This window comes from Coenobita brevimanus, chromosome 57 (assembly GCF_032717465.1).
Source record: "Coenobita brevimanus isolate Jiangsu-jjx chromosome 57, ASM3271746v2, whole genome shotgun sequence".
NCBI lineage: Eukaryota > Metazoa > Arthropoda > Malacostraca > Decapoda > Coenobitidae > Coenobita > Coenobita brevimanus.
The window spans coordinates 17,107,389-17,119,435 of record NC_137010.1 but is presented as its reverse complement, the minus strand read 5'-3'; the positions used below and the strand labels follow the sequence as shown (position 1 = coordinate 17,119,435).

General features: G+C 44.9%; 1 protein-coding gene across 1 annotated transcript in view; it reads left to right on the top strand.

Moving 5' to 3' along the window:
* Positions 1-12,047, top strand: part of LOC145401911 (ATP-sensitive inward rectifier potassium channel 12-like) — an 81,781-nt gene that overhangs the window by 52,763 nt on the left and 16,971 nt on the right. Inside the window, exons 6-7 of the mRNA XM_080274017.1 lie at positions 4,117-4,298; positions 11,394-11,574. Of these exons, the coding sequence (XP_080130143.1) occupies positions 4,117-4,298; positions 11,394-11,574 (363 nt within the window). The remainder of the gene's footprint in view (positions 1-4,116; positions 4,299-11,393; positions 11,575-12,047) is intronic.

The window sequence follows — 12,047 nt, the reverse complement described above, 5'->3', positions numbered from 1 at the left end:
GCGTCTTCTCTCATCTGGGGCTGCAGGTGGCGAAGGGGCCCTATTTCTCTGGGCTGGGAACAGGAGTTTGGCCCTCAGGACTGGGGCCGAACAACTCCCTGAACCTTGCGGTCAGGTCTCGGCCGGATGTGGAGGTCTTCCGCCATTGGGCCGTAGGGAGGTCCTGCCCGGGAGTTCTGGGGAGGGCCTGGAGTTCCCGAGGGCTGCGGCCCCCAGAACCAGGTGGCGCTGTCAGGGAGGGGCTACGGCACCGGTCTGCATCAGGGTCCATCAGGTGGGTTTTCTCCAGGGCCAGGCATAGGGAGTAGAGGCCAGGGGAGGCGATAGGGCCTCTCCAAAGCTCTCCCACGTCTACTGCGCTGGGGGACAGGACACTCATCTCACGCTGGGGCGGCAGGACTGTTCTCATCTGTTTCCGGCCGTGGGGCCCGGCTACTGGTCATGGCCCGGCTACTGGTCATGGCTTCCCATGGGTGCGACTATAAGACGCCGAGGTCAGGCTACTGACCGTGGCCCAAGAGGAGGAATTGGAACCAGAACACCTCGGGAAACCTTCTGAGCGGCTACCAGCCGTCTGACGAAGGCGGGAGCGGCTACAGGCGGACTCGAGGGCAACACCTTCGAAGTGGCTACCAGCCATGTGACGAAGGCGGGAGCGACTACAGGCTGTCTCCTTCTGCTGGTATGAGGAGCGGCTACAGGCTGACTTGGGGGCAACGCCTTCGGAGCAGCTACCAGCCATCTGATGAAGGTGGGAGTGGCTACAGGCCGACTCCTGCATGAGGGGTGGGGAGCACCTACAGGCCAACTCTGGGACAACACCTTCGGAGCGGCTACTGGCTGTCTGATGAAGGTGGGAGCGGCGACAGGTCGACTCCTGTTGGAGGGGTGTGGAGCGGCTACAGGTCGACTCGGGGGCAATGCCTTCGGAGCAGCTACCGGCCATCTGACGAAGGTGGGAGTGGCTACAGGCCGTCTCCTTCAGGAGGGGGTGTGGAGCAGCTACCGGCCGTCTCCGGAAGGACACCTTCTGACAAAGGCAGGAGGGACTACCGGCCGTCTCCTGATTACCCTCAGGTCGGCGTTGGGCCAATTCCTTTATGAGGGGTGGGCGCTACTGGCCGTCCCAAGAGGGAAGACACCTTCGGAGAGGCTACTGGCACACTTCTATAGAAGGTGGGAGTGGCTACAGGCCAACTTCTGAGGGGTGCTGATCGGAGCTGGACAGACAGTTCCACCTCGAGATGGTTTGGTGGAACCTTGCCTGGAAGGTAGTGCCGGATTCCTGCTATGGCGACGGCGGGGCAGCTCCAGGTCATAGGGTCGTACAGCCCGGCCTGGCTTGTCCCGTTGTCGCACTGAGTCTCGGTGTGCTGCTGCTCCTCCTCCGTGGGGTCCTTGTGGGGGTGTCGGTGAGTTTTCGGGGGCACTATACTGAATCTGATGTGGGGGATTGAGCACTCCCGAGGACACTATGCTGTATTTCAGACTGTATTTAGTGAGCGTTAATTGTCGTATGAGGAAAAATTTGGACTTCCACTTGGGGTGCCAGATACCAGTTAGGATAAATCCCATAAGTTCAGTGTACTCGTTATCACGAAATTCCATTATCTTACGTCATACTTGGTACCATTTGTGTGCGATAACCAAGGGATCTCTGTACTGGATAGCCTTCATATTGTAAGGTCAAATGAAGAATGAGGAATTTAAGGTACCAAAATATATGAAGAGAGAAAACAGGAATATCATAGGTGAGGAATGGGTGAAGAATGATGAAGGACAGTGTGAATATTAAAGATGTTTCAAGAGAGCATTATAACCGGTTGCTGAACGAGGAGCCTGACTCGAACAGGGAAGGTTTGGCAGATAGTGCCAGATACAGTGTTTGGCCTCTGACCTTTGAGTGCTGCTACTGCTGTGAGCAGGGCAATGAGCAGGATGCAATTAGGGAAGGCAGCAGGTGTGTCCGGGTTCACTGCTGAAATGTCGAAGGCCTCATAAGGTATAGGAGTGGGTCTAGATTCCGATTTGATAAACTACGTTATATATGAGTGTGTTGTTCCCTATGATTGGCAGAAGAGTGTGATTGTAATTGTGTATAAGGAGAAGGGTGATGCTGTGGAAAAAGGAATTAATTGGGGCATAAAACTTTTGGACCAGATAATAAAGGTACTGAAGACTCCTGGAAGGTACGATAAGGAAAAGAATGAATGTTAATAAGATACAGTTTGGGTTTATTCCAGACAAAGGAACCAATGATGCAGTATTCATTGTCTGAAAGCTTCAGAAATAACACAGTATACTGTACAGTAAAGAAGAGGGAACTGTATTTTCTTATTGTTGATTTGGAGAAGGCCTTTGAAAGAGTTCCGAGGGAGATGGTGAAGTGGGTAATGAGAAAGCTTGGGATCAAGAAGTGGTGGTTGGAGTAGTTATAGCAATGTATAAGGGTGCTTGCAACCAGGCAAGAGGGAATGGTGGTTTGAGTGACGAGTTTTCTGTGAATGGTGGCAAGTATAAGGGGTCAGTCTTGAGCCCCATATTATTTTTCGTGGTGCCAGAAGCTCCGTCAAGTGATTTTAGAAATGGACTTCCATGGGAGTGTTTGTATCCTGATTGCTTGGTGATGATTGTGAAGAACGAGAGGGGGGGGGGGCAGAGGAAAGAGGATGTGGAGAGATGGAATGGAATGAAAGAGTTTGAGAGTGAACACAGATAAAGCAAAAATGATATCTAGTGCTGGTGGTGGAACTGTCAAAGCAGTGGGAGTATGGCCATGTGCAGTTTGCCACAAGGATGTGGGAAGGAACTCCATCTTGTGCAGTGTTTGTGATAAGTGGGTGCATAAAGAGATGTAGTGGTACTAGAGGTAGGCTGCAGAATAATGTTGATTTCATGTGTGCAGTGTGTCAGAGGGAACGTAATTGAGAGGCCGACGCATGCAAGCTTGTAGGAGCCTTTATAAATGATACTAATGAACGAACGCATGCAAGCTTGTTGGAGCCTTTGTAAATGATACGAATGAATGAACCAAAGGTTTGTTCTTGCTGGAGAGTCTCTTGAATATGTGGAGATGTTTTGCTATTTTGGGGTAAGTTATGTGCTTAAGGTAGAGCTGTAGTTTGCTCTGTGGCTAGGGTAAGGAGTGGTTGGAGGAAGCTCAGGGAGCTGATGCTTCTCATGACAGTGAGAGGGCTTTCCATCTGTACTAAGGGACATTGTATGCAGCATGTTAGAAGTGTAATGCTGTACAGTAGTGAGACCTGGGCAGTAAGTGAAGAGGATATTTGTAGGCTGATATAGAAATGATAATGAGTATTTGGATGTGTAATGCATCCTTGAATGAGAGGCCTGGGGGGGTTAGGACTGTGACTGAATAGTTGAGAGGAAGGGTGGGACTTGAACGTATCAGTGTCATGATGATGATGGGTAGATTGAGATGGTGAGGGCATGTCAAGAGGTTGGAAGATTACAGCTGGCTGCAGAAGGTGAGAACTCTGAACACTGAAGGTAGGGTTGTGAGAGACAGACCAAAAAAAAGACTTGGGATGAGGTCATAGAGTGTGACCTGAGGGATAAGGGATTGAATATGGAGGCAGGCAGAGACTGAACAATGGAAAGGTGCCATTAGTCATGAGGGCTGATATATGTGAGCATGCTGGAGCCTCTGTAAACAAAACTAGATGAAAATGAAATGATGACAGCCAGAGTACAGTACAGTATATCAGCATGCTGTAAGGTTTGGGTAGACAGCTTTGTGATGCATTTAATTATGGTCCATTTCAAAGTGTGTTATGCAGCCTTTTCTGAAATTATCAGCAACTTTTTAAACGAAAGCAGGTTTATTCATCATCAACTGAGTCACAGTATAACCTGCAGTAAAACAAACTTAAATAATTGACCATGATTGTTGCTTCAGTATCATCCCTATGTGTCGGCAAGCGTTAGCACCCCTCCCTGTAAAACAACCAACTCATAGCAAAACGGCCATCCCTTAAGGGATTATGACGTCTGGCTATAGATAGATGGATTAGTTTCAAGGTACCATAAACAGGTATCTGGTCAATTATACTTGTCCCCACAAGTCAGTTTGTAAAACAGTGGTGCAAGTTACAGGTGGTTCGTAAGAGGACAACAGAGGAAGGTGAAGAAATCCCCTACCACCAGTATGACGTCAAGGTTGGTAATGATGATGGCTCTGAGAACCTGTTCTTCGTGTGGCCCATGACCATTGTCCACGTCATCGATCATACATCACCTTTCTTCAACATGTCTGCTGTCGACCTCATGAATGAGAGGTTAGCCTGCCTTATTAAAGTTGTAAACTTAAGTAATGAGAAATCATGGTAGCACATGTTCAGTTATAAGTACAGTAAATGGTGGTCCAGTGGTGGATTATCCTCATCATTGTTTATCCAGCATTTGGTGTTCAGCATACAGAAGCTCGATTTAACGAACATCGATTTAGTGGAAGCCCGAGATTACAGAATCATTTTTTTCCGTTTTTTTTTTTTTTTTTTTTTTTTTGTCCAATATAAAGGAAAATTTGCGTTAAAATGAGTGTAATTCCATTAAGGAAATTCCGTTCTAAAACCTACCAAATTGCCGAAAAAAGTCCCACAAATCGAGCGTTCATCAAGCCCATACCGGGAACACTTCCCTGACCGGCGGTGTGCAGTGTTGCCACACATCCCCACCTAGTTGCCTATGGTAGCAGTGGGGACTCTGCGACATCACTCGGCCCATGCAGTCTTCACGTGATCCCCCAACTGCAAACAACTGCTTCATGCATGTGCGGCTTTGCCTTGGTATTGCAACCTTATTTGTGTTTTTTTTTAATTAACCAAATCTTTTATGAACCATGCCTAAGGTTCAGGAAAAGAAGGACAGGGTGAGGCTTTTTCCTGCCTAGAAATTAGAAAAAAATAGAGAAGATGGAGCGCCATCCCTGATGCTCCCCAGCCTCTGTCACCCCTGTCCCAGCTAGGGTGCTGATGAAGGGTGACTCTGACAGTGACTAAACCATCCTCAGGCCTGACACAGGTTTGAGGGGGCCAGTATGGCTACCTGTATCAGGCATATTTCTGCAGCAAGAGCAGAACCCCTACTTTTGGAATTAAGCCTTACTGTAATTTCTATCTATCTATCGCCAGACGCTTTAATCCCGTTCGGGGTGGCCATAAACAAATCGCCTCCACGTCGCCGTCCCCCGCCATTTCACTTCCCTGCTCCCAACTCACATCCACTCCATCCCTCCATCTCCCCCTCCCTCTTCCCCCCCTTCCACCTCACTCACACACTCTTCTCGTCAGTCTCTCACCCTCCATCCTCTCCACATGGCCAAACGACCTCAGTGGGTTCCTCCAAACACTTCCTATCACATCCACATCCACACCACAACGCTTCTTTTTATCCCCATTTGTCAGCCTGTCTCTCCATGTGACTCCACAGGCTTCTCTTAAATAACTCTTTTCCACTGCTCTCACTCTTGACTTGTGTCCTTCCAACAACGTCCAAGCTTCACTTCCATACATTAGAGTTGGTATCACAATTTTGTAATAACCTTTTTCACTTCCATGCTCACTTCTCTGTTTCTTATCACTGCTTTCAAGGAACCAGCAACCTTTTTTCCTTGTTGCACCCTTACTGTAATTTACTATCCATATTTACAATACTATTTGGTTCACGACCATCCTCACCGTATTCTTTATGTGTGTATATTTTATTACCAAGTCATTACTGTATATATCACTATTAACATGTACACAATAATGCATTTAAGTGTGGGTATTAATTATGAGTTCAGACCGTTGTGTGTAGCATTGAGAGTTAGCATAGTTTTCTAAGTTTGAGTGCGCATTGTCAGGAACTGGCTTGACCGTTTCCTTCAAAGATTTAGTGGAAAGTACCTCAAAATACTGGAAAAGTTTCCCTTATATTGAGCTTTGGTTACAGGACTCGATTTTGCGGGAAGTTCAAGATAACGGAATGGGGGTTGGCTGAATTAGTTCGTTAAATTGGGCTTCTACTGTGTATGATTTTCCATAATACCTTGATGTGCCATCTCCATAAACTGTACTTATACATAATAAACCATACTTTGTTTACTTTTTCATATAGTTTTGTACACATATTCATTACTAGAGGTACTGTATTTAGTGAAAGAAATACTAATATATCTAAATACTGACTACCCTGACTTTCATTAATATTTAAATACTGCTTAGTTGATAACTTTCCAGCTACAGTCACAAGTAATTTATTAGTTTTCATTCCAGAGTACATGTACAGTAGGAAGGTAGTTTGAAGAAAAGGCGATGTTTGTGAGTAACAGAGATTGTAACTCAATGGAGCATTAGAAAGACTATGAACAGGTGTGAACACATGTAAGGACAATATACTTTACCCCATTTTAATCACACCAGATAAATAAATATTGTATAGTTAAATCAGTATTGTATTATGACAGTAAACATATGGCAGACATGCTGATTAATTGACAGAACCATCATAAATAATAAAAATGCCTGGTGGTCTGTGATCTAAAGCACCAGTCGGGGTGAAGGTCAGTTTCTCTGTGCATTGGTCTGAGGCCTTAACCCTTCAAAGTGATGACTTACTTTTTATTTTATTCATGCTACTACAGTAACAGATGATGTTTTAGTATTTAGCTCAGGAGATACTCTCAGAGCTGGTGAAATGAGATATACCATAGCATTCATTTTATCCCCTCACTACATGAGACTTCTCTTTAAGTTTAATAAAGATCATTTAATAAAAATAATTGGAGGAAGAACAAAAAATGTGATAAGATTTAGTAGCATATTAGAGGTTTTTCATTCATTAGAGTTTTTTTTATTTTTTATACCACCAGTATTGTGGGTCAGTCATTTACTCTTAAATAGCCCAGCCTTGGGCCTTATACTTCAGAGGTAGTATGAGACTGAATGTTACTGTTAATCCCTCTGAAATGGTGCCTTTTTTTTCTTTTTCTTTTTTATTCTTGCTGCTAACACCAGATTTTATGTAGCTTAGGAGAGCCCCTCATAGCAAAGAAATTAATGAAGACTGCCATATATCTGTCCCCCCCCCCCCGTGTGAAATCTCGTAACACGCATAAAAGTGTCTGGAGATGGGAAGAATAAAATTAACCCCCTCGGTCTGACATTTTATATCTTGTAGTAGTAGTAGTAGTAGTAGTTGTTCCCAAAGCAGTCTGGCCGAACAGCCCCAAGGAAGGCCATGAATACCGGGCTTTCCCACAGAGCTCTCAAGGAGTGTATGTTGTGTTGTTGGTATAGGTGATTGCGTGCAGTGCAGTCTTCCATAATGTGCTTAATAGTATGGGGTGCTGTGTTACATCCTGGACAGACATCTGCGACGGAGTCATCTAGCCTCTTCTAGTAACTTAAGAGGGCTGGATGATGCCCACATCTTAGCCTGGCCAGGTGGGCCCTATCCTCACGAGGGAGATAGGATTCAGAAGGGTGGATATCAAGAGGCCAGGCCATGCATGTAGCTGTGTGTTGTCTTTAAATGACTGAATGGAGCGGCGAGTGATTTGAGTATGGATATGCTTCTGGAAGCTGGTCTGAGGCGGGCGAGGGGGGAGGGATGACAGCATTTGCGTATATCGTGTGCTGGGTGTTGTTTTTATGTTCCCTGGTGTGTGTGGATGTGCTGCCATGCAGTGTAGTGGATGGTGTGAGTTTGTGGAGGCTGCAGCAAGAATTTGGGTGCCTCTTATGTCTAGGTGATCCTTAACACTGAGGACTTTGGTTTCTTGATGTAGGTGGTCTGTGGGTGTAGTAGCTGTGTAGCCTGTGATTATTTTTAGGGCCTTGTTCTGTATTGTCTGTTAAGTGTTGTAGTGTGTTTTAGTTAGGTTAGGAGCCCAAGCATGGCTTGCGTAATTCATCACTTATTGTTTGTATACTGTGGTGGTGGTTTCTTTGTTGTGTCCGAATGTTGTATGTGCAAGTGACCTCAAGGCATTGAGTCTTGTTGTTATATTATTTTTAATGTTTGTGATGTGTTGTTTAAATGACATTGATGTATGTTACACCAAGGATTTTGGGTGTGCGTGTGTGTGTGTGGTAAGGAGTGTTGTGTATGGTGAGGTGTGGAATGTGACTATCTTCTGATGCCCAGTTTGTGAGAAGGGTCAGTGTAGATTTGGCTGGGGCTACTTTGAGCCTGTTTGTGGTGAACCATTCATGTAGTGTGTTGAGGTAAGATTGGAGGATGTGTGCAGCTGTTTGCATTTTGGTGTGTACATGTGTTATATCATCTGCATAGGAAGCTGTATGTATCTGTGGTGTGTGGGTATGTCGTGCATGTATAGGTTAAAGAGTGTAGGGGACAAGACAAATCCTTGGGAGACGCCAATTGTGAAGTTTCTGATGTTTGAAGACTGACCGGCAAATGTTACATGTGCGCATCTGCCTGCTAAGTAGTTTGCCAACCATCTTTTTGTGTTATTGTGCATGTTTGTGTTGAGTATTTTGTTTGCGAGGTTGTGGCGGGGGATGGCATCAAAAGCTTTGCTGATGTCTAGTGTGACTAGGAGTGTTCCATGTGGTCGCCTAACTGAATTGATGTCACCAAAAACTCTCTGAGTGAGGTCTGTAAGAAGAGTGGTTGAGTGTAGTGGCCTAAAGCCATGTTGTGATTGGGCTTGGGGGATGTGAGGTGTAACTAGTTGTCGTACTAATCATTCAGTGACTTTAGAGGGGGTGCAGAGGAGTGTGATGGGGCGGTGTGAGGAAGGTAATGTGGGGTCTTTGTTGGGTTTAGGGATAGTGATGATAATGCCATGCTTCCAGATGTTGGATATTATGTTGTGTGAGTAGCTGTAGTCTGGTATGTTGGTGAGTGCTTGTATGCCTCGTGGTCCAAAGTGTTTAAGGTGAATGTTGCTTATGTTGTCTGGTCCACAGGCAGATGAATGCTTAAGGTTGCTAATGATGTGCTTCGTCTGGTTGTAAGTGAAAGGTGCTTAGTCTGGGTCTGTCGAGAACTGTTTCTTACGTCAGATGATACGTCGGTCGTCGCGATGGGGGTTTAGATGGCTGACATGTGAAAAGTGATTGATGAGAGTGTTTGCTTGTTGTTTGTTTGAGGGTATGGTGTCTGTTGTTGTGATGACAGCATGTGATTGTGTAGTGTTGCTGTTGAAAAGTGTGATTCTGTTTAGTGTTTTGTAGTGTATACTGGTGTTTGTTTTGTGGTCCGGTGTTTGGAGATAATTTTTCCAGTTTAGTGTTTGTTGTTCTGATATTTTATTGTTTATCTGAGTGTTGAATTCTTGTATTTGTTGTATGGTGTCTTGTGTATGGGGTGTTGGGAGTGTCGCATTGTGTCCTGTTGACTGGTGAGGCCTTGAATTTTGGTGTGAAGTTCGGATTGTATCTCTTTCTGTTGCCTCTAGGGATGTGTCTTTTTGTCTGCGTTTTGTATGACTGTATTGAAAGTGTGCACAGCGGTGTTGATGTTTGTTATGGGTGTACTGTTTAGTGTTTCGAAATGTTCTGTTTCATTTGTGAAGGCCTCCCAGTTGGCTGTCTTATAATTAATGTATGTGTGTCTGTGGCCAGCTGGGGCGATTCTGGTTTTGGTAGTGATGATGATTGGGAGGTGATCAGATCCAAGGGTTTTGACCACTCTCCAGGATGTAGTGGGGGCGAGGTTTGGGGAGCAGAAGGTGATGTCTGGGAATGATGGGAGGAAGAGGGCTTGGTGTGGGATATGGGTATGGTGATGGAGATTGTTCAGTATGAAAATATGATCTGTCTGGGATTGTAGTGCCAGCCCTCTGTCTGTGTCAGCGTTGTTGACATGCCAAACCGACGCCATGGCGTTGAAATCACCACCCAGGATGATGATGGGTATGTTAGTGATGTGGTGTATTTGTGGAGAGTAACTGTGTGGTACTGTGGGGGACGATTGTGGGGAATGTATGTGTTGGCGATTGTTATGTGTGATTTGTTACCAGTGTTTATTTAATTGATTCTATTTTGGTTGTGGTGTCATGTGGAGGAAGTGATTTTGTGTATGCACTGGTATCTGAAAAGTTGATGGATTTGTGTACCAGGGTGATGAATCCACCGCCACCACCAACGGCCTGGTCTTGTTGAATGGTGGTAAAGTTATGAAATGCTGGTGTTTTCTGTATTCTGTAGTTTTGTTTCTTGTAAGATGGCAATGTGTATGTTGTGTGATGAATTGTGTGAGTTCTTGTTTTTTAGCGTTTATTCCATCTATGTATAACTGAAGGATGTTTATGTTGTGTGTGCGATGTGTTTTGGCTGCTGCAGCACGGGGGCTAGGTGGTGGTGTGGATGGAGGGGAGGGGATAGAAGGTTGTGATGGAGGTAAGGGTTGGGGTGGATTAGGATGGGTTGGAATGAGAGAGGTTGGGGGATTGGTGTGGGAAGGATCGGTGTGTTTGGCCGAGATGTGGAGGAGGTAGGAGTAGGGTTGGTGGGGTGGTTAGTGGATGGGGGGGAAGGAGCATAAGGAGCAGGTCCAGGTGTTTGTGTAATGTTTTCTGGATCCAAGTGTTGTGCAGGTGTAATGGCTCCAGTTCTTGCAGGAATTGCACTGAACTGAACCCTTTGTCTGTCGGCTCAACGTGATAGGTTTTGAGCATGTTGGACATATGTATTTGTTGGTGAGTCCTGGATTGCTCTCAATGTCCCCGGCTAGAAGAAGTCGTCGAGAATGACCGCCTGGGAGTCATTTCTCGGTGTAGAAAAAACGGTGTTGTATGTGTTGTTGAGAGATGTGGTATTTGCCCGGGCGACCGAAGCCACTCCCAGGTACTCGGGGCCCCGTGATGGGCCAGGAGGTTCACGAAGGTTTGGCCCCCATGCTGTCCTCCTGTTCTCCATAGCCTCTGGAGTAGACCCACGATGAAGATACCACCACTCCAGGTCCATGTATATCTTGTAATTGCTATGTCCAGATGATTTTATTTCCCTTCGGATAAACCTTTCAAACTGGAGGGATTAGATGAAGCCTTCATTAATCTCTTTAGTTGAAAAAATTCTCAAACTAAATTAAACAATCAGATAATAGCATGCACAATTTTAAATACAGCATCATAGTGAAGGGATTAAAGTGAAACATGGGTCATCAGAATGAGTGGGGTAACCCAGCAACACATTTTATGTTATTCATTTTACCATCAGATAATTTTATTTAGAATAAAGGAGACCTGTCAAGCAGGAGGGGTTAGCTGTAGCCATAATTAACTACTTTACTACTACGGATCCTTCCAGAGTTTATTAACACTGCCAGCAGATAGAAAATAAAATTTAAAAAATAATAATGATAAATGGATTGAGTGGTTAAATGTGCCTTAAGTTACACCACTTAAAAATTCTACACAGTTTTGAGTTGGTGGTGTATTTGGAGGGGACTACTGAGTCAACAGGCAACACCATGCAGGCTCGCTACTCCTACCATCCTTGTGACATCCTCTGGGGGCACAGGTTCGAAAATCTCATCCATTTTGACAAGGCCTCCGATTCCTATGTGGTTGACTTCCGGGAATTTAACAAGACCAGAGAGGTTGGTTGTTATTGTTAACAAGACTAGAATAAGTGTGTTTGTGTGTGTGTGTGTGTGTGTGTGTGTGTGTTCTTACCTAATTGTTCTTACTTACCTAATTGTATCTTTACAGGAATGAGTCAAGCTCGTATTGTCCCGTGTCTTAGACCATATTTATCGTACATATCCTTAAATTTGTGAATTGTTTTGGCGCACACTATTTCATTCGGTAGTGCATTCCATTGATCAATTGCTCTGTTTGGGAAACTGAATTTCCTTACGTCTTTATCACCTCTCTTCTTATGCAGTTTTTTGCAGTGTCCTCTTGCTGATGCTTCTCCATATGTTAAGTAATCATTTATGTCTATTTTCTCCTTTCCTGATATGCACTTATATAGCATTATCATGTCACCTCTTTTCCTTCTCTCCTGTAGTGTTGGTAGATTCAGTTTATTTAGTCTTTCTTCGTAGCTTAGATCCCGTAAGCTTGGTAT